This window comes from Macaca mulatta, chromosome 14 (assembly GCF_049350105.2).
Source record: "Macaca mulatta isolate MMU2019108-1 chromosome 14, T2T-MMU8v2.0, whole genome shotgun sequence".
NCBI classification, from domain to species: domain Eukaryota; kingdom Metazoa; phylum Chordata; class Mammalia; order Primates; family Cercopithecidae; genus Macaca; species Macaca mulatta.
The window spans coordinates 86333071-86357203 of record NC_133419.1 but is presented as its reverse complement, the minus strand read 5'-3'; the positions used below and the strand labels follow the sequence as shown (position 1 = coordinate 86357203).

The 24133-nt window shown below is 41.7% G+C and overlaps 1 protein-coding gene across 47 annotated transcripts in view; it reads left to right on the top strand.

The window, feature by feature from the left end:
* Window positions 1-24133, top strand: part of SYTL2 (synaptotagmin like 2) — a 161766-nt gene that overhangs the window by 93787 nt on the left and 43846 nt on the right. For 44 of the 47 annotated variants that reach the window (XR_013404242.1, XM_077964145.1, XM_015115365.3 and 41 more), the window contains 3 exons: window positions 3960-4450; window positions 13854-14005; window positions 16504-16639. Coding sequence is in view for 46 of the 47 variants with exons in the window: in XM_077964145.1 (XP_077820271.1) it covers window positions 4350-4450; window positions 13854-14005; window positions 16504-16639 (389 nt within the window). In the remaining variant the exon portion in view is untranslated. Of the gene's footprint in view, window positions 1-1900; window positions 2068-3959; window positions 4451-13853; window positions 14006-16503; window positions 16640-24133 lie in introns of all 47 variants that reach the window. The other 3 variants (XM_077964144.1, XM_077964130.1, XM_077964124.1) reach the window with 1 other exon arrangement.

The following is a 24133-nucleotide window of genomic DNA, read 5'->3' as shown; positions in this document are numbered from 1 at the left end:
TGCTTAAACCCAGGAGGTGGAAGTTGCAGTGAGCTGAGATTGTGTCACTTTACTACAGCCTGGGCAACAGAGCCAGACCCTGTCTCAATAAATAAGACCTACCTCAGAGTGTCTTTGTGAGGATTCCATGAGATGTATGTACAGCACCACACATGTAAAAGGGAGCAAGTAAATGTTTGCTGCCTTTTTATCTGGCTTTCCTTAATGCTGCTTCATCTCAGAATAAAAGCCAGAAGTCTTAGTGTCCTCCCAAGGCCTAATACAGTCTGACCTGTGTCCTTTCCGGCCTCCTCTCCTCTTGCTCTCCTGGGGCACTCTGGTGTACCAGCGCTGACCGCCTTGCCATTTCTTGAATGTGCCAGATATCTCCCACCGCAGGACCCTGGGATATCTGCATGGCTTGTTTCCTCATTGCTGTCACATTTCTGTTCAAATATCACCTTCTCAATGAGGCCTACTCTAACCACTCTTTAAAATTCCAACTCTCCCTGAGTTATTACTCTCCTCCCTTCCCTTTTTTTTTTTTGAGACGGATTCTCGCTCCGTGGCCCAGGTTGGAGTGCAGTGGCGGGATCTCAGCTCACTGCAAGCTCCGCCTCCCAGGTTCACGCCATTCTCCTGCCTCAGCCTCCGGAGTAGCTGGGACTACAGGCGCCCGCCACCTCGCCCGGCTAGTTTTTTGTATTTTTTAGTAGAGACGGGGTTTCACCGTGTTAGCCAGGATGGTCTCGATCTTCTGACCTCGTGATCCACCCTTCTCGGCCTCCCAAAGTGCTGGGATTACAGGCTTGAGCCACTGCGCCCGGCCCTCCCTTCCCTTTTTTGTTTTCCTCCATAGTTCTCATCGCCTTCCAATGTGTTATAATTTATTTGGTATTCAAAAACTTACTATATTTTTATTATTTAGTTTGATCGTCGTTTCCATCCATTGGCATATGAACTCCACAAAGGCGGGAAGTTTTTCTATCTTGTTCCCTTGCTGCACCTCCAGTGCTTAGAATAGTGCCAGGCCCTCAATAAATCTTTGTCAAGTGAGTGAGGGAAACGTTCCATTAGCTCCCATGCTGGACGTCGTCCAGAATATTAGGAGTTGGGTGAGCACCTCATACTGAAGAGTCTTGATTGCCCTCTGAGGGCTCTCCTACAGTTTGGCTGGGCACTGACTCCTGCCTACTCAATTAAAAGGAAAGGGTTCCAGCCCCTCACTCCTTTGTGAAGTGGGAACATTGCCCTTTGCCTCACTAACAGCCTATTTTAAGGGAGAAATTTTAACCCTTAGAGGCTTTGACACAGAAGCACTAGTTAGCTTGTATTCTACTTGAAGGTGTGGAAGCCAACGTTGCCCATTTCAGCAACCCTGCCAGTTACCACTGCTAGACGACCTAAGTTTTTTTTTTGTTCTTGTTTTCTTCCTGTCCACCACTCCTTGAATTTAAAGTCTCACATTGAACCAACCAAATGGCAGTGTAAGGCCTCATTGGCAACCTGGATCCCAGAATGTGGCCTAAATCTATTTGCTTGCCAGCCTTTGAGATCTAAGGAAGTTACTGCACATGAAAGAAAGGAAAGAATTGAGATAGCCGTCTTCTGGTGATATTGTATATTTGGATCAGGTTCATTTATTCATTTGCTCATTTGTTTATTTGTTCATATTCAGAGACTCACAGTCAAGTAGGAGAGACTGAGAGTAGATCATCACAGCAGTCGATGTGTATTTGGAGGAGAAAGATTTTGTATTAGCAGGTTCCTGCTGCACGAGTGTCATATAACAACTCCCAAACCTCAGTGGCTTCCAACAACAAATATTTAGTTTTTTCTTTTATATCTATAGGTCAGAGGGGATTCCTGCTTCAGAGGGGTCACTTTCAGGTCTGTCCTTGTATCTCTTTCTGGAACCCAGGATGAAGAGGCAATGGATAATTGGGACAAGCTCTTCTCATGGCATGTGGCAGGAGTACAAGAAGCCAGGTCAAACCACAGAAGCACATTTACAGCCTATGCTTGTACCACATTTGCTAACATTCCATTGGCCAAAGCGAGTCACAGGCCAAGCCCAACATTAGGAGGGTAGGGATGAATTCTTTGCTTACTGTAGTGGGAACATGATAGTATAGTTCTGTTACAAGGAGGGAGTGAAGAGTTAGGAATAATCATTGAATCTGCTGCAGCTTTAACTAGGGGTATGGAAGTTACGGAAGGCTTCATGGAGGTGGTAACTTTGATCTGTCTTGAAGGGTAAGTAGTTTTCAAGATGAACAAGCAGGTAGTAGCATATGCAAGCACATGCAAATTAAAATAAAATAAAGTAAGGTCTTAATATTTATTTGAGTAATTACTGTGGGCAGTATGCAAAGAGCTAGAGGAAATTAAAACAAAGGTCATTAGATTCCCTGTCAATGAAGCCCAAACTTCATGGGGGGAGATCAGAAAGAGACATAATACAAAAGAAACGTATTACTAAATATAGTCTTATTCAGCTGGATGGAACAAAAGTGTAAACTCAGAGAGGAAGCTAGAATATATTTTTAGTAGCTATTTTTGGTACAGAATGCAAGACATGTGCTCTTTTTATATTCATTATTCCATTTAATCCTTACAATCTGTGAGGAACAACCTAATGTCAAGTACAAATGAGAAAACAGCTTCACAGTGGTTGGTAACTTGCCCAATTACTTATAGCTAGCAAGTGGTAGAAGGATAATTTCCCAGTAATTCTTTTTTTCAAGTAATTAATTTTTATGAATTTTATTCACTAGTGTACATACTCTTTTATTCTTAAGCGGGGCTGCTTTAACATTTTATTTTATTTTATTTATTTATTTACTTTGATAAGGAGTCTCACTCTGTAGCCCAGGCTGGAGTGCAGTGGTGCGATCTTGGCTCACTGCAACCTCCGCCTCCTGGGTTCAAGCGATTCTCCAGCCTCAGCCTCCTGAGTAGCTGGGATTACAGGCATGTGCCACCACGCCCAGCTAATTTTTGTATTTTTTAGTAGAGACGAGGTTTCACCATGTTGGCCAGGCTGGTCTTGAACTCCTAATGACCTCAGGTGATCCATCTGCCTTGGCCTCCCAAAGTGCTAGGATTACAAGCATGAGCCACTGTGCCCGGCCTGCTTTAAAATTTACTAAAGGTTTTTAGTGTGTATATGCAGCACTGCACTTGTTAAAAGTGCCCCAACCTTGAGTAGATCACGTCCGAATTTCTGTAGGGCTGTGTCATTCTTCAGTTCTCACTTCCTTCCCATTACATATGTATTGAAGATGCCTCAAAGAAAATGGGATTCTTGTGCATTGTGCAACTGAAAAATCCTCGCTTTGGATGGTAAAGTGTTTTGAAATTTTGCCTCTTCCTTTCCCCCAGTTTATATACACACACAGGTAGGTGTTTTTCCCCTGAGAAATGAAGGCAGACAAGCTTGTTAGGTTCCTTTAGGCCCAGAAAAGGTTAGCAGTGGGACTGGATGAAGAATAACAATCTCACTCTTCTGCACACTATCTCTACCTAATACTAGTTCTCCTCTTACTATGGAGCTCATATATGGTACAGTGGAATGTTCCTACTTGTAAAGAGGTGAGCATTAAAAATTTTTATTTCTAATTTCTTGCCTGACCACTGGAATCACATATCCCTGATCTTACTGACCTTCAACATGACTTTTTAGCCTAGCATCCCCAGAGTTTGCAGAGAGAGAATCAGTTCTTTTTGAAACCATTCTTTACTCAGGTGGATCGTTAAACATTGACAGGCATTTTTGTGTGTTCTCCATCTTGGCGGTCTGGAACTGGGTTGAAGCATGTTTCATGACCCATTTACCATTTGCTCAGGAAGCCGGCTGAACAGGTTTCCTTGATCTCAGAGACCATCTCGCATGGCCATTTAAAAATCTTGTAGTAATGAGTAGCGCTTATAGGAACTACCTCTCACTGTCTGGTGTTTGCTGTCTCACGATTCCCCAGGTAGGTGATGCTCTGATGCTGCCCCCCCTTGTGAATTGATGACGGGTACAGAGAGAGAATAAACTGCGTCTAAGACGGAACCAGAGAACGAGTATGCTGGGAGCCACCGTAGGAACAAGCGACCTGTCTGGCAAGGAATACAGCATCCTTCTGAGAGCCTCTTCTCAACATTATCCCACAGACCAAGACTTCCTTGTGGGAAAGAACACTTAGGATCTTGCTATCAGCTGCCCTAAACTTTTGCTGAGCCAAAATAAGACTTTTGCTGCAGAACTGAACAAGATATTTCATTTTTGTGTCTTTTAATTTTCCTGGTTGCAGTCTTAGTTATTCAGCCCTGAGAATTTTGAGTCACATTTGTTGCTATTATTTTTGCATGCACTTTTCAAAATGATTGACTTAAGCTTCCTGACTGAAGAGGAACAAGAGGCCATCATGAAGGTTTTGCAACGGGATGCTGCTCTGAAGAGGGCCGAAGAAGAGAGAGTCAGGTAAGAGGCCAGAGAAGCCCTTGGGCATGAGGGAAGGAAGAGGCAGTCTGTACGAAAATAGGACACTGGGTTTTTTTTTCAACCGTAAGTGGTAGTTCTGACTCGGAGACTGAATTTATGGATTCCAATTTTAGGTTCACTTCCTGGACAAAACATTTTTCTTCTTGGTGCCTCTTAATTTATCCTACTGGACTCCTACCAGAAATAGGGTCTTGATTAAAAACCTAACTAAATTCCTTTAACTTATTAAATACTGTGATAAAAATGAAATGTATACAACCACATACATCTACATTCATGGGTGTGTGTGTATATTTCTATCCACTTAAAAAAACTGGATCTACTTCTTTTTAACTGAATCATGAACCAAATTAGAATTTTAAAAAATTTTTAGAATTTTGAAAAGAAAAGTAGCTCACATTTCTGCATGCTTTCAGAAATGTTGGAATTGGTTTTAATGGCACAATTGAAAGTATTCTCTGAGCCAATTTTTCATTTGTCTTGGGTCGCATAAAGAGGAGTGGCAAGTTTGATACACTATTCTTGTTGGGTGGAACCCAAATGTTGCATGTCAATATTCCTACCACTTTCATTCACCTTTGTGGTCGAACAAGCACTAGGCCAGAATGCTGAAGAACTTGACTTTATCCAGGCCCTGCCATTTACTGCCTGTGTAATCTTGGGCTTTGAAGGCAGTGACAGGCTTCCTGAATGTAAGTTAGTAGTATTAATTTTATGATTCTCACCCCAGGAGTTATCCGAAAGGAGCATAAGATATGTTCTTACTTCCTGGGACACAAGACCATGAATAATGGCTTTATTTTTACCATTTCCATATTTTAACACTGATTTAACATGGATGATTTATAAAAGAACATGCTAAAATTCACTTCAAACACTACAGAATGTCTGATTATGACTACTAAAATAACTTCTATATAGACAGTATTTAACAAACTGCAAAGGACTTAACATGCCCATTATTTTTTATGAGCTCACATACTGTTTTGCAGTTGGTGGGTGGAGTGGGATATAATTACTCCATTTGATGTGTGAGGAAGTTGACTTTGAGACAAGTCAGTTGACTTGCCCAATATCACACAACTGGTAGGTGTCAGAAGTGAGAATCAAATCCCAGTCTTAGGTACTCATTTGTTAGCTCCACTTCCTCTGCCTGAGAAAACAATGACAGACAGGCTATCCTAGGACCTGGCAATGGAGGAAGGGGCTGGCTGTCATGGTATGAAGTAGGACACTGAGCTATGATGACAAGCAGTGGCTGTAGGTAGTGGGGAATCGTGCTGTTCCTCAAAGGTACCTTGCAATGCTCCACGCACCTGGATGGGGCTCTGCTGTGCCTTCTTTGCAGATGGTGTGCCTTGAACTGTGTCCCCAGGAGAGATGAAGGATTGTCACTAACCCAGGCATTAGAGCCTCTCGGTAGCATTAATCCTCTACCCGTTCATAGTTTATAAGGCCCTATTATGAATGTTATCCTCTTATGTTCCTCACAGCTGACATTTGTCTAAGCAGGGACTATTGTACCCATTTAGGAGTAAAGGCAGGAGGTGTGGGAGCATAGAGAAAACATTGATTCTTTAAGCATAAGCGGAAATGGAATTTCCTTTATCCTCTCAAAAGAAAAGATGGGGAGAGGACTTAGAAAACAGTAGAGTTGGGACTGCACCGACTCCCTCTTTCCACCTCAGGATGTGGGCCCGTGCGTTTTGGAGAGGTGCGAGTACCTTTGATTCCTTCTGCTCAGGAGGTGTTATTTATGGTCTGCAATTCTCCTCCTCTAGATAGGCTTACAAGGAGAAAGCCTCCTTTCATTCCCTCCCTCCCTTCTATCTTTTCCTGGCACCTGGGATTCCAAACTGCTAAGTCTTGCCTGTAGTTCTGATTCTGTATGAATAGAGTGAAGGTGTTTCTTGGGCACTTGCATTGGTTGATGAAAATATCCTAAAAAAATGCAAAGTTCTGCCTGAAACTGGGCCTTGTAAGGGCTGTGAGTGTGTACCTTCTGGCATCAGCCAATCTACAACTTCAGCGAAAATGGTGTGAGTCCCTTCCTAGTGTTGCAGACGCTCCTTCTGTCTGTTGTTTCTGAAGGTGCCCCAGCAGCTGCCACTGGTGCTGCCTTTGTGTTTTGCTTTTGTGAATACATGACAGGAAGAAGGTTTGGATTGATGAAAGCCCTGGTGTGAGTCAAACCCTCCCTACCATCACTTTCCCAATAGACTTTCTAGTTAGGCACCATGCACCTCATGTAGACTTGACCATGGGCAGTTTCAGGACCCTGGAGCTGGGGAGCAGTGACAGTGCACAGATAGATGACAGACCTATGGCTTGTTGACCTTGAAAAAGGCCCAACTCATAGCCTGACCCCCTCTTTGCTTTAGGCCTGAAGGGACTTGTGGGGATGATTTGGAGGTTGTTCTGCTCCTGGGATGGTGGAACCAGAACTGGATCTCTGAAAATGTTACTCTACGGGCTTTTGTTTGTCAGCGCCTTTTCCATTCCATTGCTGTTTGTCTTTGCCTCTTCCATCAGAGTTATAGCCTAATAACTCTGAAAGTTTTTTTTTTTTGTTGTTGTTGTTCCATATCAGTCATTTTACAGAAAAAGAATTTTAAAGCCCAGAAAGTGTAAATGACTTGCCCAGGTCCACACAGCAAGTCAGTGCCAAAGCCATGATGAGAAAAGCTGTTGGACCAGTGCTTTTCCCTCTGCTCTATTCTGCTCATCATTGTTATTCTTTCAGAAAGGAACAGCAAGGGTTTCATCATGACGTAAAGAACTCTGCTGCATGGAACTGGAGATGAAACTGACATGCGTTTGCATCTCATTCCTACCACTAATGAACTGTGTTTCACTGGGCAAGTTATTTAACCTCTCTGAGCCTCAACTCAGAGTGGGCATGATCATAATACTACATTTAAATTTGAAAGATTAAAGTCAGGATTAAGTAAAATAATTTTTAGGAAGTGAGAGATAGGGAGAGATTTGGTAAAAGATACAAAATTACAGTGACCTGATCACTATATGGTATGTATATCAAAACATCACTGTTTCCTCATGAATATATATAATTATTATTTGTTAATTAAATTAAAAATAATTTTTAATCTTCCTGGCACATAATATGTGATAGTACATTTTAATTCCTTTATTCACACCACTCTACCTATACCTCCGGACAGGGACAGGAGATTCTAGTTAGTAGACTGATTCCTTAGAAGGAAATTACTCCTAAAACTCTTAATTATTTAATGTAGTAGAACTTAATTGAGCACCTGTGAAGTACAACGAACTGCTCTGGACAATGATATGAAGAGAATTCTAGGGTGATTGAAAACATGGCCCCAGCTCTCAAGGAATTTACTATCTAATGACCTTTATCCATTGAATGGATTATCAGTTGCAAATTTAAAATCTCAATTTTGTTTCCCTAACATGACTTTACAATGCCCCAGTCCTCCTAGGTGTTATTCAGCTTAGAAACACATTATATAATTACATCAACCCAATCAAAACATCATTAGAAAGGCTTTATTACTAAAATTCAGAATTTTCTTTTAAATACTAATGTTTTATAGACTTTGGAGTATAACTCTCCCGTAGCCATGAGGACATCACTAATGGATACATCACTGTTGCCCACAAGACCAGATATCGCTTTAGAATCTTTTTCAGTATGGCTCTAGATGAGATCTGGCATTCAAATGGAAATATTGCCATTCCTAATATATCCAGTGCTTTGACTTGTTCACAACCAAGCTCATTCAAGATACTTTGGAGATGATTTAGTTTATATGTTACTTCCCATCTCTTTATTTATTTTTAATTTTTTAAAAAAAGATTTTCTCTGTGTCACTCAGGCTGGAGTACAGTGAGGCAATCATAGCTCACTGCAGCCTTGAACTCCTGGGCTCAAGTGATCCTCCTGTCTCCCAAGTAGTTAAAACCACACGTGTGTACTACCACATCCAGCTAATTAAAAAAAAGGTTTTGTTACCTCCCATCTTGATTTCATGGATAGGAAAAATGAGTGTTGCACAGAGACATATCCAGTTCCTAAATCACTTGGTCTGTTCATGGTAGAACATGGACTTGTACCCAAGGAAATAGTCACTGGGGTGTCTCTGGGGTACAGCTGAGACGATAACGGTTCCAGATCACTGTTGCTACCACACTGTCTTTTATGCTGCTCCACTACCTGTAGCCATAAGTACTGGACCCAGTTATTACCATGTATTGCTACACAGCCTGCTTCCCTAGCTCCCACGTGGAGACATTTCACAGACTAGCAGTGAAGGAGACATTAGGGTGGATTATTTCTTTCTCTTCCACCCCTGTCCTGTGTTTTGTCTCTTGCTGCCCTGCCCCACCTTTAAGGAAACATAACCATACATACACATATGTAATTTTAGTCTTTTATGGTTTGAAAATCACATACTCAAAAGGTGGCATTTCCTGTGCTTTGCGTCACACTGCCAGCAGGAAATTGCTGCTCATGTCTGTCTGTACACCACTGCATCCCCCACCCCCATATACACACAACCACATCTACGGCGATGGGTGTTTTTGCAGTAGATATGATCTCAACCGCCACCACATCTTATGATTCTCAGCTGCCTCCTTAGACCTAGTTGTTTTTCTTTTTCTTTTTTTTTAAATGAAGGCAGTTGTCATTGAAGAACTAATTTCCAGGACCTCTCATGGTGTTTTTCTGTCAAAGCAAAGGGGAAAGGAACCAGTATTTGTCAGGGACTGTACATGGATCTTCACATGGATTTTCCTGTTTCATCTTCAAAACAGTATAGCTGAATCCACTTAACAGATGAGGAGATAGGGTTGAAGAGGGTAACTGCCCTGCAGGATTGAAGCCTTGCTGATCCAACGTCAAAGCCTGTGCACTTTCCTTACACTGTGCTGCCTCTCAGCAGACTGCAGAGACCTATGATATGTCATGTAAAAGATGTATATTTCTTGTTTTCCACTGTAAGGAAGTTTTGCAGTTTGTTTTCCATGTGTTGGTTTTCAGATTCTTCATCAAAGATTGAGTTCCTTGGGAGAAAGAGTGAAGTGTGACAGCCATCTTAGAAACCAAAATCATGTTTGGCTCTCTGAGGCAGAACTGGGTAGTAGAAAGTGTGTTGGCTGGGAGTCAGGCTGGCTTCTGCTGCCAGCTCTGTGTGACCTTGGGCAAGCCTCTTAACTTCTCTGGGCCGCTATCATTTTATCTAGAAAGTGAGGCCATTTGTAACTATCTAAGAATATACTGGGCAAGATGAAAAAAGAAAGGCTGGAGAACGGACCAGTCAACCTATCTGGCCAGCAGCTGTCCACAGTTGACTAGATACTATCAACCAGGTCCTGCAGATGATGTTCGAGCTTTGGCTAGTTCTGTTGAGTAGCTGGAAGCTGAGGTGTACATAAGTGAGCACAAGGAGTAAAGGGGTAGGCTGAGGGCAAAGGTGTTGAATCCAGCCCAGAGGGCATTTCTGCTCTTCTGGCTTTCCTTTGTAAGTGCTCACACTCTTGGCATGAAAAGGAGTTGACATTGGCAGTTAGGGGTGTTGTTAGAATTTTTAATGTCCAATTCCAAGCAGATGACTGGTATAGGAATTAATGAGTCAGTGAACAAATAACCAGACAGGGCTTAGATATGGCTTTTAGCATACAGAAGAGGTAAAATAGCCATCTTTTGCAATGGGTGAAATTCTTTGAACAACATGGCGAAATTGTAAGGATGAAATGATAAGAGGCATGTTAAGTGTCAGATGTGTGGTTCAGCACAAAGCAGATACTGTGTGCTAGCTGAAGGAATGGGAGAATGAATGAGAGAATGACCAGGACATCCTGTCTGGGAGGCCAGCAGGCCAGTGTACTTTCTGGATTGAGTGCTCTTCTTCAGCCCTCACTTCTGCCCACCTGCCCACCGGTGTTTACTGAGCATCTTCTCTCTGCTTAACTCTCTGCTAAACATAACGTGTGTGTGTGGAGAGGATGGTAAAGGATAAATGTCAGTCCCAAGAAATTTACCCGTTTCTCTCTTCATCTAGATGGTACAATAATTAGAGAATCAAATGCTTATTTGATTGATGTAATTAGAGTTCAGAAAAAATGAGAGATGAACATGGGCTGGAAAACGAGAAATTTTTTTTTTTTTTTGAGACGGAGTCTCGCTCTGTCTCCCAGGCTGGAGTGTAGTGGCACGATCTCAGCTCACTGCAAGCTCCGCCTCCCGGGTTCACGCCATTCTCCTGCCTCAACCTCCCGAATAGCTGGGACTACAGGTGCCCACCACCGTGCCCGGCTAATATTTTGAAGTTTTTCGTAGAGACGGGGTTTCACCGTGTAAACCAGGATAGTCTCGATCTCCTGACCTCGTGATCCGCCCGCCTTGGCCTCCCAAAGTGCTGGGATTACAGGCGTGAGCCACCGTGCCCAGCCGAAAATGAGAAGATTTTAACAGCAGCACTAGATAGTGGGATTTTAAAAATAATCTACATCTTTACAAAACTTAAACTTTGATGTTAGACATATGGATTTATCTACGAAATATTACTAGTGACTAAGATAGAAATAGAAGTTGATTATTAAACCTAGTAGTGACAGTCATGTTAGGAAATACGTAAGTGGCACTGAACTACATTTGAAAGAGTTTCCTGTTCTTTTGCCACTTTAAAACAAGTGAGCCAGAAACCCTTTCCTTACTATGATGGCTACCAGCCTTTGTAGGGGCCATGTGTTTCAGGGAGTTGACACACAACCTGTGCTCGTTGTGCATTGATCACGGGTTTATAGACAGTCATTTAGGCAGGAACAGATCAAGAGTTGCACAAGAATCCCCACAAAGTACATTTTAGTTGAAAAACAAAAAGAAACAATCTTATGAAAAGAAATTGGGTGTTGTTCTGCTATAAGGGTTTGTGGCCTCCTTCAACAAGAATGTTGACCGACACCACATTTCATGATGTTTTTTCCTGTTCTGATGAGAGATGAGCATGTCCTGCTGCATCAGGAGGAGACACCATCATTTTGACTAGATCTAAGGTTCACTTAATCTCAGCAGTGACAGGATCTTCTTGATCTCTTGCCTGACTCAGACAGGATGGCTGCTGAGCATTTATTTATTCTTTGATTTATTCACTCAACAGTTATTGGGTATCAGCTCTGTTCCAGGCTCCGTGCTAGGTGCTGGCATTACAAAGGTGATTAAGACATAGTCCTCACCTTCAAGGAATTTGCAAAGTCCACAGATTAGTGAGTACAACAGATGTGCAAACAGATCATTGGAATGTGATATAGTAAGGGCTGAAGTGGAGGTGCTGTGTGAGCATGGAAAAGGAGAAACTGTAATAACTGTGCCCTCCTGAGTTAGGGAAGGCTTCCCAGTGAGGCAGTGTTTGAGCTGGATCTGAAGGATGAGGAGCAACGGGCTGGACAGAGAAGTGAGGGAAAGACATCCCATGAAACTTCACATTAATTGGCCTTGTACCAAGATCTAGGCAGTACTAAGTACTTTCAGTTAAACATCTCAATCATCTCAGAAGTCCTGGAAGATAGGTCTTATTTTCCCTGATCCTTAAAAACAAGGAGACTGAAGCTTAGAGGAGTTCGATAAACTGCCCAAGATCCCATCTAGGAAGGGTTGGAACTGAGATTTGGATGTAATCTGGGGAGCCTTGAAAACCCAGAGTCTTTCTGCCACAACTTCCTGCCTCTGTCATCTACAGAGGTCACAGAAGAGCATTGGAGAATAGTAAGAAGCCGAGCATGCTGGCAAGTGGGGTATGGGCATGAGTGTTGGAAAAACGAATCTGAAAAGGTAACCTGAAGCCTTTTTAGGTGGTCAGGAGCCTCACCTGATATTCCTCCACTCTTCAAGAACTGAATAAATACCCCCTATTTTCCAGACACTAAACAAAGATGTATTGAGTACAGACCCTGCCCCCAGGAACTCACTGACCAGGGAGAAGTAGAAGAACTTCTCCATTCTGGAACTGAACTCAAACTTGGTCCTTTTGGGAGGAGAAAGCAAAGGTTCGCCAACAGTCCAGCAGTTGTTTGCTCTGCTGGAAACCTTAGGCAGTGTCAAACCATTAGGAACATTTAATAAAAGCCATGATCTCATTGCTGACTGAGAACTATGAAGTGATGATGCTCTCCCTCTCATGGTTTGTAGATGGGCTGTCATGACAAGGAGAGGAAGTTCCTGTAAGAGTTTACTCTGGGTGGAAGGACACTCTCCAGGCACGCTTGGGAGAGAGGAGACATTCTTGCTAGACCTGGGATAACTGCTCCCCCTCTTTTTCCCACTCCCAGGTGTGCCAGTGTGCAACCCTTACATGCAGCGCTGCTGCCACCTTGGCCCATTCACATTCTCTGCCTGAAACACTTTGATTTGCTAATTGAGGAAGAGTGCATATTAGTTTGAATGACTATCTTAAAACTCTCTTGGATTTATGTAGCACTTTATCTTCCAAGAGTATAGTGTTCCCTTACAGCTTTTATTCCACTTTATTCTAAGTATATCTCTACAAACAAGAGAGATTTTGTGATGTTTTTATTTTATTGAGATGGATAGAGAGATGGAGAGGTTAAGACTTGTCAATTAGAACAAAGTTTTTAGGGAAGTTTTAGGAGGGCAGACTGTCTTGTTTGTTCTTTAGGTTTTAGTTTTTCAGTAAGCATGAATAATTGTGAAACTCTTAAATACAGTATCTGCACAAATGGAACTTGCCTGTACACACTCCTCCTCAATTTTGGTCTTCCCTGATTCCAGCAGCTTTTTAAAGGTTCCTTCCCCTAACAATAAGCATAAGAGGCACCACTCCTCCTCCACAGGCTTCCAGGAAAGTCTCTGATAAACTCATATCATGCAAAATGGAAAGGACTGATGAGCTAATGACTACCCCATCCAGTGTTTATTAGGTGCCAGGGAGATGCAGAGAGCTATTGCATGAATTCACTTAGTTAAACCTCATAGAAACCCCAATTTTAAAGTCCAAAGGTAACTATTAGTAATGCTTTTTTATGGATAAGGAAACCAAGGCTTAGGGAAGCCTACCGTATTATCCCTCCCTGGGGTATTTGCATTTGAACAGCAGACACTGAAGAATGCAGGCAGAAAGTGAATCTGCTCTTGAGAAATTTCAGGCATCATATGGGAGTCATGGATTAAACCTTTATTTGAAAAAATGTTGGCCTTGTCTTCTCTGACTTTTCAAAGGCGAACATACCTGCATTAGTCATCTGGGAAGTTTTTGGGATCATCTGAAATATTAAAGCTTCATTTTAGCTGTATGTTTACACATGTCTTTATGCAGTGTCACAATGAACTCATTTATTTACTGTGGGTTCTCAGCAAACTAAAGCTCTTTTCCTTTTGTAGACATTTGCCTGAAAAAATTAAGGATGACCAGCAGCTGAAGAATATGAGTGGCCAATGGTTTTATGAAGCCAAGGCAAAAAGGCACAGAGACAAAATCCATGGCGCAGATATCATCAGAGCATCTATGAGAAAGAAGAGGCCCCAGGTAGCAGGTGAGTTGACTTGGCTAGTGCATTTACAACCAGCATTCGTTTGGGAAGAAAGAGCTGGGAGAAGGGAATGGTGTCAGAAATCTGCTGATGGAAATCATTTGGATGTATGCTTTTCGTAATGCGTGGCCCTCTACTTTAAAATTCCCTTGCCTTGGATTTGGATGGATGAGGGCAGAGCTAAGTGACTCAGTGTGGTGTAGAGGAACATAGGAAGCCCTTTAGGTGCCCTGTTGAATTACAGTAGCATAGATAACTGGGGCCTGTAAGGGATCTACCACCTCTTCTTTGGCTTTTAACTCTGAAGATTCAGAATCTTCCGAGTAAAGTGAAGGGCTTAGACAAAAAGATACCAGCCTCTCTGTTCAGTGATCTTAACATATGGTAGTACTTTCTTAATTAACCAAGTATATTATTTAAGAGACTGCAAAGGCATTTTTTTAATGGAAAACCCTTCTTATTTATATGATTAAACAAAAATAAATTAAGCTGCATAGGAACAATTTCAAACTTGAGAGAAACATCGACTTTGTTTTGAGGCTGTAGTAGCTGACGCAGCATCTCCTTGCTACCTACTTCAGCCTTCTCTGTGAACCACAGTGATACATTCAAAAGCCTGTGAGCTCACACAGGAGTTTTAAAACACTTTTCCATTGGTTCTTCACCTGCTCATTGCCTGCCATGTCTGTGGCCTGCAATAGTAACATTTAAAAGTGAAAGTCAAAAGAGGGGGAAATAAAAATGCCAACCAACCAAAAACCCACTTTAGCCTAAAGGTTTGGGGGGAAATCTTTACTTCTCCACCCATCTACTGAATTGATGGGATTTATACTATCATGGCAATGCCCATTTAAAAGTGGCAAAGGCAGCCAGCATCCCACCCCAAATGGGCTTGTAGCATGGTTTCTGTGGCCAGGGGGGTTACTATGATAGTGCATATTCCTTATATCATGGCACTATTTTTATGTCTTTTTTTTTTTTTTTAATAGAGTCTCACTATTTTGGCCAGGCTGGTCTCCAACTACTGGCCTCAAGCAATCTTCCTGCCTCACCCTCCCAAAGTGCTGCAATTAAAGACATAAGCCACCATGCCTGGCGAAGGCAGTATTTTGAGGGCTTGTTTTAAATTCTGTTGAGTTCATTAAATACTTACTGGTTGCCTTCTCTCTAACTCTGGCTTAGTCCATGTAAAGCCTTGTTAAGGTCTACCTTATACTCAATAAGGAAAATAGCTATCACCTTTTGAGCATCTAATATACAATAGACATTTAATTTCTATTATTTCTGATTGTTGCAGTAATCCTGTAAGGTAGGCATTATTTCCCCCATTCTATACATGGGACATATGGAGCTCAGAGAAGTTAAGTAACTTGCCTGAGATCACATAATTGGCAAATGGCAAATGGCAGAGCCAGGATTTCAAAGTATTTCTGAATTAGTGCCATACTCCTTGCAGATAAAGACTGACTGCTTAGTATGTACAGGGCATTGTTTGCAGCCCCCTTGCTTTTCAAAATCACCCAGACCTTCAGAAATCTTGAGGGGTACTGGTTAGTACCAGGGGACCCCATTTTGCAGATGAAGAAACTAGACTTATGTGTAACAGACCTGTGGGGGGATACTGTCCTGGAATGTGGGTATTTAGAAATTGGAAGCTCCAGCACTGCTTCACCCTTATTATTGATGAAAGTATTCTGGGCACTTACTGGCTCTGTGGCCTTAGGCAAGTTTCTTGAACTTTTTGATTCTCAATTTTCAAATCTGTATACTTGGAAAATAGCTTTCACCTCATAGAATAATGCATGCAAAGAACTCAGCACTGTGCCTGGTAGTTATCATTCAGTTGATGCTAATTATCAGAGATGTTCAGGTAAAGAGTGAGTGCTGGATGTTCAGAGGCAAAAAGAGTTTATTTTCTGAAGCAGGAGCACAGAATTTTTATGGGGGCTCTGACATCTGAGCTGGGATTGAAGAGTGTGTAATTTTGGATTTGTAGAGACTATGGGGAGGAGGAGAAGGCAGTGGAGGAAGACATTCCTAGACCATAATCATTTGTTCCCCTTTGTATCTTAGAGCACATACAAGATATTTCAACACATTGTAGCTATTCAGTAAATGCTTGGTAATGATGGTGCTTCTATCCCACTGAGGACTTCCTGCCCTGAGCATCCCCTGGCCATGCACATTTAGACCTGACCCCAACTCAGTTCAGATTAACCTAGAGGCAGTCAGAATTTTTCTTTAATGGTCTCTGGAGTTACTCGCACATTTAAAGGTATGCTCATTCTCTCAGGAGACTCTGCTTGGGGAAATCTAATGTGGGAATTTATTGACTTCTCTTTTAGATGTAATTCTGATCAACTGCTTAGATCCAGTGATTGCCTTGGCACTGGGAAGGCCTGAGGTTCAGGTTCAAGCCTTCACTGATAAGAGCTGATAAGAGAGTTGTAGGTCATGGAGGTGAGAGATAACCTTCCTGTCTTTATTGTTTCCTGTTTCAGCTGAGCAGAGTAAAGACAGAGCAAATGGGACAAAGGAAAGCTGGGTGAATAATGTCAACAAAGATGCTTTACTTCCTCCAGAGCTGGCTGGCGTTGTAGAAGAGCCAGAAGAAGATGCAGCACCAGCAAGCCCAAGGTGAGGCAAAGCTTCTGGGGGAGAGATGCTGCTGCATGTAGCTTTCATGGCCTTGGGTGTCACATGGGCAGAATGGCAGTCTATGAGTACAAATGCCAGACTGGGGTTATAGGCAAGGGGGAGGGGCAGTGTATGAGAGAATTCTGGGCCCCAATGCAGATGAAGCCCAAGTAGTACTCTTTCTCAGCTTTCAGAATTTCCAACAAATCTACATCTTAAATAAAATAAAAATGTTAAGTGGTGATTTCTTGCAGCACCAGCAAGAGCTGTTTTTATTTCTCCCATGGATTTCTACTTAGAGTAGAATGAAGAGGTACTTCAAAATGACTTTGGGGAATACGTCATTTCAGGGAAAAGATAAATTATGATCAGATTGTAACAGCCTAGTGCAATGGAAGAAGCTCAAGCACAAGAACCAGACAGATGTGAATTCAATTCCTGAATCTGCTGTTTATTAGCCATTTGACTATGGGCAAGACATTTAACCTTTCTGAGTCTATACTGTTAACTATGGCTAGGAACAATAATGTATACCTGAAAAGCTATGGTAAGAATTAGTGATAAGGTATGTAGAATCCCTGGCATGATAGATACTCAGTAAATGCCTCTTAAGGATATAGATTATCTTCAATATTATATTCCTGGGGTTTTTTGGTGTTTTCTCTGCATGTTGTTATCTGACTAATCAAAATGTACATTTGTACATCCTTGCTGAGATGCAGCCAATTGTGGGATTACTTTGCTATAAACCTTTTGAGCCATAATGATTTGTTTTTAGGTATTTAAGGATATTCTCATTGGTGTCTGTTCCTTGAGGGCATAGTTGTTACCCTTTAGTGAAAGGGGCAGTTGCCTTTTATCTGTAGCTCCTCAATTAAGTTAGTTCAATTCAGAGTCTCTAACTGGGATGAAGTTGATGAATTTACTGGTGGGATGTCACTGAATCAGGGTCCAAGGCTGAAGCACCCGAGAATGGGGATATTTCTAGCATAGTTTATAGGTGTCAGGGAGGGTATATGATATAAGTACCAATAGGAATTTTAAAGTCAAATATTAGTAAAGATATGTCACGTGGATAATGGAATACCGACTCTGTGGGTACTCTAAGGGTACCCTTTATTTATCTATTTCCCATTTGGAAAGGGGATCATTTTGTTTCCCATGAATGGCAGGCTGCACTCTTTCCCCTCTGGGACTATTTGTAATTTTCTTTTGTATCTGTAGAGGCCATCTTGGCTGGGGATAAAACACCTTAATAGTAGTCACTAATTGATAATGTGACCTTGCAGTAGTACTGACTTAACTCCTTGGACTTTTATTTCCTCAGCTTTAAAATGGGAGTAATAATATTAATAGTTTTCTAGAAGAATTACTGAGAATTTAATTAGCTAGTGAATATAGAATTCCCAGTGCAGGCCATTAGCATGTAATAAGTGCTCAAGAAATGGAAGCATGAGCTCTTGCCTACATGCAAGATATTTCAGGAAGCCCAGGAAAGAGTGTGAAGGACACACTATTCTGTTCCCCTGGGTGACTCCCCACTTGCCACCTGCCTATAGTCTCTCTAATGGAATGAAGGCCTTCCTTCATAAAGAAATATGAGACCTAACATATTACCATGTTAAAGAAACCCAAAGAGAGAGAACATAGCTATTTATATTTACCACCAAGAAGCTGAGAGGCGCTCTTAAGAGTTGGCTTTGATGGGGACTGGGGAGCACTAGAGCACTGACTGACTGAGGGAGGAGGGAGCAGGTGCCACAGAAGGGGAAAGGAGATGATTTGGGAGCATCAGAGACAAATAGCTCATTGCCCCATTTTATCTGGGTCAGACTTTCCATCTTTTTCTAGGAACTTATTCTATCTTAATGGGCCTGAGGGACAGAGGTGCCATTGCCTTCATAGCCTAACTTTTTCTTCATGAACCATGAGGCTGGTGGGTATTTTCCCACTCTTCCTCAACTTGAGGCTAGTAACATAGCATTCAAGATTAGCATCTCCATTATTTTCTGCATTCCTTGTGTGACTTCAGGCAAGTCTTTCAGGTCTCATCTATAAATCAGAACAGAATTGCCTCACCAGGATATAGTGAGATTAAATGACACAGGGCATGGGAATCACTCAGCATTTCTCAGGAAGAAAGAAAATTGGCCATTTTCCCGTGGCATGAAAATTGTTATTATTACATGGATGATGTATGGTTGAGAAGGCAAGAATAAAGATGTTAGACGTATTCCGGATGCTTTGCTCATTAAAGGCCAATCCTGTAACACATGCCATGGGTGGTAATTATCCAGAAAGTTAGAATGAGCTATTTTTTACTTCCTTCTTTCAATATTAGAAACTACTACCTTACTCAGTATCAAGTTCCTGCAATGTTTCTTACCTATACTTTAACCTTTGTGAACTGGGTGTGTTAAGTGTATTTTGGGGCCTGTACTTTTAGACTAAGTGAACTTTAATAGAATGACTCAGTACCTGTCAATATTTTCTTAGCCAGGAGTCAGAAGTTGGGGAGTGTAAGGTAATAGGCTGGTTATTGTAGTTTCTGGAGTTTTGCTAATATGCTCTGTTGCAACATCTTTCTTTCTGTTGTGGGCACAATTCTGTGGGGTCACAGAATTTTACTTCACACATGAAGAAGTAAAACACTGTGGGTACCCAGCATGTAGTCAAGCATTGGCAGCTGCCTGCATTCTTTCTGAACTCACCTTTGTTTGCACCTGGAGCACAAGGAAGCAGAGAGGTTTATGAGCAGAGGAGAAGAAAATAAGGCTTGCTCTGGAGTAGCAAAAGGAAAACCCTGAATGCTCATATTTCTAGTTCTGGTTACAGACTTTTCAGGTGGGCATTGTTGGTTGGACCAGCACTTCATAAACCCTTTGTAGTAAAGGACTAGTTTTGTTTCATTTTAAAGTTTTTATTTCTAATCATCACAGATTGATATCTTTTGTAAAATATAATGAGAATGAATACTAGAAAAATGAAATACAGAAAACAACAGTGGCATGCAAAGATAAGCCCATTGATCATGTTTGCTATAAATAGTTCTTCAGCACATAGCCTCCATTTCTGTACTTATCTCATTATGAACCAGCGACAAACAGTTCATGGATGGGCACTGGTCCATGAACCATATGCTGATAGCACATTGTGCGCCCCCAACAACAGAAAATAACTGTTGAATATGTACACAGTAATCCACAGGACATGGCTGAGCCTAGGTGGGGAGTACAGAATGAAGACTCATCCCATGAAGGTCAGAACCCTGTACATAAATGAGGTATAATGTTTCCTGACTATCAAAGTAGGCCTGTTCTGGTTTTACTAAGAAGCTCTCACTTCAGAAGTGTCCCCATGAGCCCTGGCGATTATAGAAAAATAGAGGAGAATTTGAGGGCCCTCTCAGATTTGCATAGCTGTGACAGAAGAGCATTCAAGATGGAGAACTAGACAGCAGGAGGTAACCTATAAAACTCTGTGTGGCCACGCCCCCTCCTTGGCTTGTAAGGGGGCTTGGCTGCTGCACAGGTTTGTAATGTCTAGTAATCAAACATCTCTAGAGAATGTCTCCCAAATGAGTTCAGGGAGAACAAGATAAACCCTTCACAGTGGTATTTCAGTCCATGGCATTGACAGGCTTTCTTCTGGGCACTTACCTGTAAAATGGCAAGAAAATGATAAATTTCTTTGCAAGCAAAACTGTGCATTTACACCTAACTTTGTTTTTGGTAGAATTAAAACACTATTTGGTAAGTCTTTGTGCTTCATTGCCTGTGCCTCAGGGATGCTTCTGACACCAGTCTCCTTCTTACCCTCTGTTGAAAAGAACCGATCAATTACAGACACATCTTTAGCTCTTAGTTTTCCCACACAATGCTCTTTTTCCTGAAAGTCTTTAGTAGATATTAATTTCCCTCTCCCAGAAGGATTAGCTATTGCGTTTACCCCTAGTATTAAGACGAGTGTAAGGTACCTAGCTTGCTCCCAAAGGCAGGGTAGAGATGAGCCAATCTGAGATAATGCATCTGATGTTTTTTCCTGGGATTGATAGCAAATCTAGTAATGTGAAGATTTCATTTCTTGGAGGCCTGGCCTACAAAGTCATTTATATTGAGCTCTTAAAATAATTCTTCTTAATCCTATAAGATCTCAGATTTACTCATATCAGTTGTAGTAGGAATAGTTTCACTGTGACATAAAAATGCCTCATACTTTTATATCTGCGTTCAGTAACTCTGTAGCCTGAACTGTGGGAACACTGGAGAACTATGTATACTCACAAGTAATATTTTACTTAAAGAAATACTGACTTGAAGGGCTTCACATAAGATATTTTCTAATTTGCTTCCCTCATTCCATCCCTGAGCCGTCTCTTCATTTGTTTGCTCATTTGTTCATGCTTCATTAAGTGCCAACACATCCAGCACAGTTCTGGGTGCTGGGGATGAGACACAGCTTGAGCCCTCAAGGAACTCACAGTACAAAGGGAGAGATCAAAACAACGAAAAACAAGTCACCAACACTTGTAAAATTTGTTTCTGGTTCTATAAACAACATTTGAGCTAAAAAAGAAAACCTCAGAAAAAGGCATATCTGCTATTATTTTTAACTGTTTTAGAGAGAATGACTGGTGAAGGTTAAAAAATTTTTTTTAAATGACTGCACGTGCATAGAAGCACTTTGTGGCTGGATATAGCAGGCAGCTGCCTGTGTGGTATAATTTTAAGACAGCTGTAAAACTTCTTCCCCCAGTGGCCCTTCCACAGTACCTGATGTTATTTATTCTTTTTAGTTAAGATTTCAAAGACTTGTATTAGAATGAAGATGCTTTTAGGAGGGGCACCCTTAACAAAGTAAACTAATTCTGTCTTAGTGCTGCTTTTAATGTTGCAGATCCTTTTTTGAAGAGTGCCTGAGGGAAGAAAGTTACAGAACAGAGGGTGTGGAATTTGGCTTGCTTCATAGTTTAAAAATCTTATCATGTGGAATGTATTGAGTATCTTTTATATTCAGGACACAGTCTACTACCCTCTGAGAGGAATTCTAAGAAACAGAAGACACAGTATCTGGCTCTATTCTGTATTCTCTTAGGAAAAATAATGCAACTATTTATGAAAATCTGACCACATGATAGCAAATAGTGCCAGGAAGAAAGGAAATTCCTAATTCAAAGTACCAATAAAATGTGCCGCAATAATTGAGGCAAGAGAGACGTACTCCTAGCCTGGTTGATACAAAAGGTAAGATTTGGACTGCACATGAAGAGTATAGGGATGATTTGGGTAGACAAAGAAAGCAAAAAGAAAACACAGGGAGGGACTGGGGAATAGGTTAAGTGGAAATAGCTGAGTCAGGTGAGTTTCTGAGGCAGTAAGTAGATTGACCATTTTGTTTGGCATGAAGGGTCAACAGAAAGGAAGAATAGAAAAGTATATTGGGGCAGATGGTGGATGGTCTCCAGTACCTTGCCGAGGAGTTCAGACTTCATTCCACAGGTCTTGAGGATCCTGCAAAGGTAAGGAACAGAAGAAAGACACCATCAAAGTTGCATTTTGGACCATCCCAGCATAGTGGTAGAATGTAGAATGGTTTAGGAGAGTGGAACTTGGGAGTCAGGAAGCTAGATGTCAGGCCAATAGGGTTGACACAAATAAAGGAGGTGTCAGTAGAGGTAGAAAAGAAGAAACAGATGTGGGAGTCCCCAGGAGGGAAGAATCACCCAGACTTGTCTCCAGTCCTGTTGCCACAAACCACTGCTTTAATGCAAGAAACCAGAGGCAGTATAGCCTAACCATTACCATGATTGTCTTTGGAGTCAGACACACCTGAGTTCAAATCCCCAGCTCTTTTCCCAATTTTGTGACATCAAGCAGGTTACTTAACCTCTGTGAACCTCAGTTTTTTCATAAGTGAGATGGAGAGAATGATAGATAACTCAGAGAGATGATGCAAAGATCAATTGAGAATAAGATGGTTGCGGTACTGATTGCCCAATAAAAGACAGACAAGCAAAACATAGTATCCCTTGAGAGAAACAAAGCTACTAGGAAGTAGCTGCATTTTCAGACAAAATTTGAGGCAATAAGACTCTTGTTTTAATTTTTTCCTATTAAGCAGACTGTAAACTTTAACTGAGTATCCCACCCTCATCCCAATTTGTCCCTATCCCAACCACAAGGTAACCCAATATATCCTGTGTGTTTCTAGTATTTTAGTGTCTGACCATGTGTTCTGACTGTTTCGTTTCTTCCTCTCTTTTTCTTTCTGAATAGCAGAAACAGGCATTTTGTTTAATACCTAAATAATCTGCCTCATTATAGTTTGGCAAATAATGTGGATTAAAAAAAAAAAAAAGCCAGCCTCCTGCCTACTATCTGTGGCTGCTTCTCCTGGCACTGGCTCAGTTGGCCCTCATTTATTTAGCCATTCACCAGTTATGTACCAGGCACTGTGCAAGGCACTGCAGGGGATAGAAAGATGTTTGAGATACTCTTGAGGGATCTCCCACTTTACTATGCGAGGTAAGATATGTATACACAGAAGAGGTTACATAGTAGACATGAAATGCATAGCTAGATACAGCTCAATAAGGGAGAGACCTCATCTCTAGGAGGTAGGGACTACATGATATGCAATATGGGCTGTTGAGGCTGGTGGCCTGGAGGCACAGGAACTGGAATTCCAGGGAGCAGAGGGAGAAGGATATAGACACTCTGCTTATCCTTTGGGCTTGGTGAGTGGGAAGGGGAATGGAGAAAGATGGTGGGAAAAGATGGGTGTGCCGTAGAGACCCCCAACCATCAGCACTTGGCTCAGGTCTTCTGATTATGTGACTGCTTTATTTACTAAGGAAGATTATGCAGAACACTCTGAGAAACTGAGCATAGCATCGGCGATAGGGACGTTGTTCCTCATATCACCCACTGGCTTCTAAAAATGACACTCAAGAGAAATTGCTTTCTGATTCTGAGCTATTGGTTGTTTTTATTGTACAGAGACCGAATTATATCAGTGACTAGGTTTCTTTTTTCACTTCTGTTGCTAGATAGCTTGATTCAAGTTTGTGCACACCTGTTACAGGAATGAAGGACTCCTGTAATGTGTCTATTAGCCTTAATTCTGGGTCCATTATACATTCCTATTCTGTTCCCTCCCCTTTCCCTCCCATCCTCTATTTCCCCCTTTCTTGCCTCTATGTAATCAGGTTGTATTTTATATCCTTCTGCTCATCTGCTATAATCCCTTTCTGGAACAATGAGGAGAGTAATGAAAGGAAGAATGACTTCCTCAAGAGCTCAACCGTTCCTTGGGAGTAATTGTGTAAAAATAGCAATTGAAGTACAGAGATAAAGAAAAGAAATGAGGCTGCAGGAACATCTAGCCCATGGTTTTAGTGACAATAATCTTGGTTGAGGTTCTGTGGCCTTGGGGGCAAATTGCTCCTCTCCTCTCCAGGACTTTGGTTCCTTGCTTCGTGGGGAAAAGCAGGAA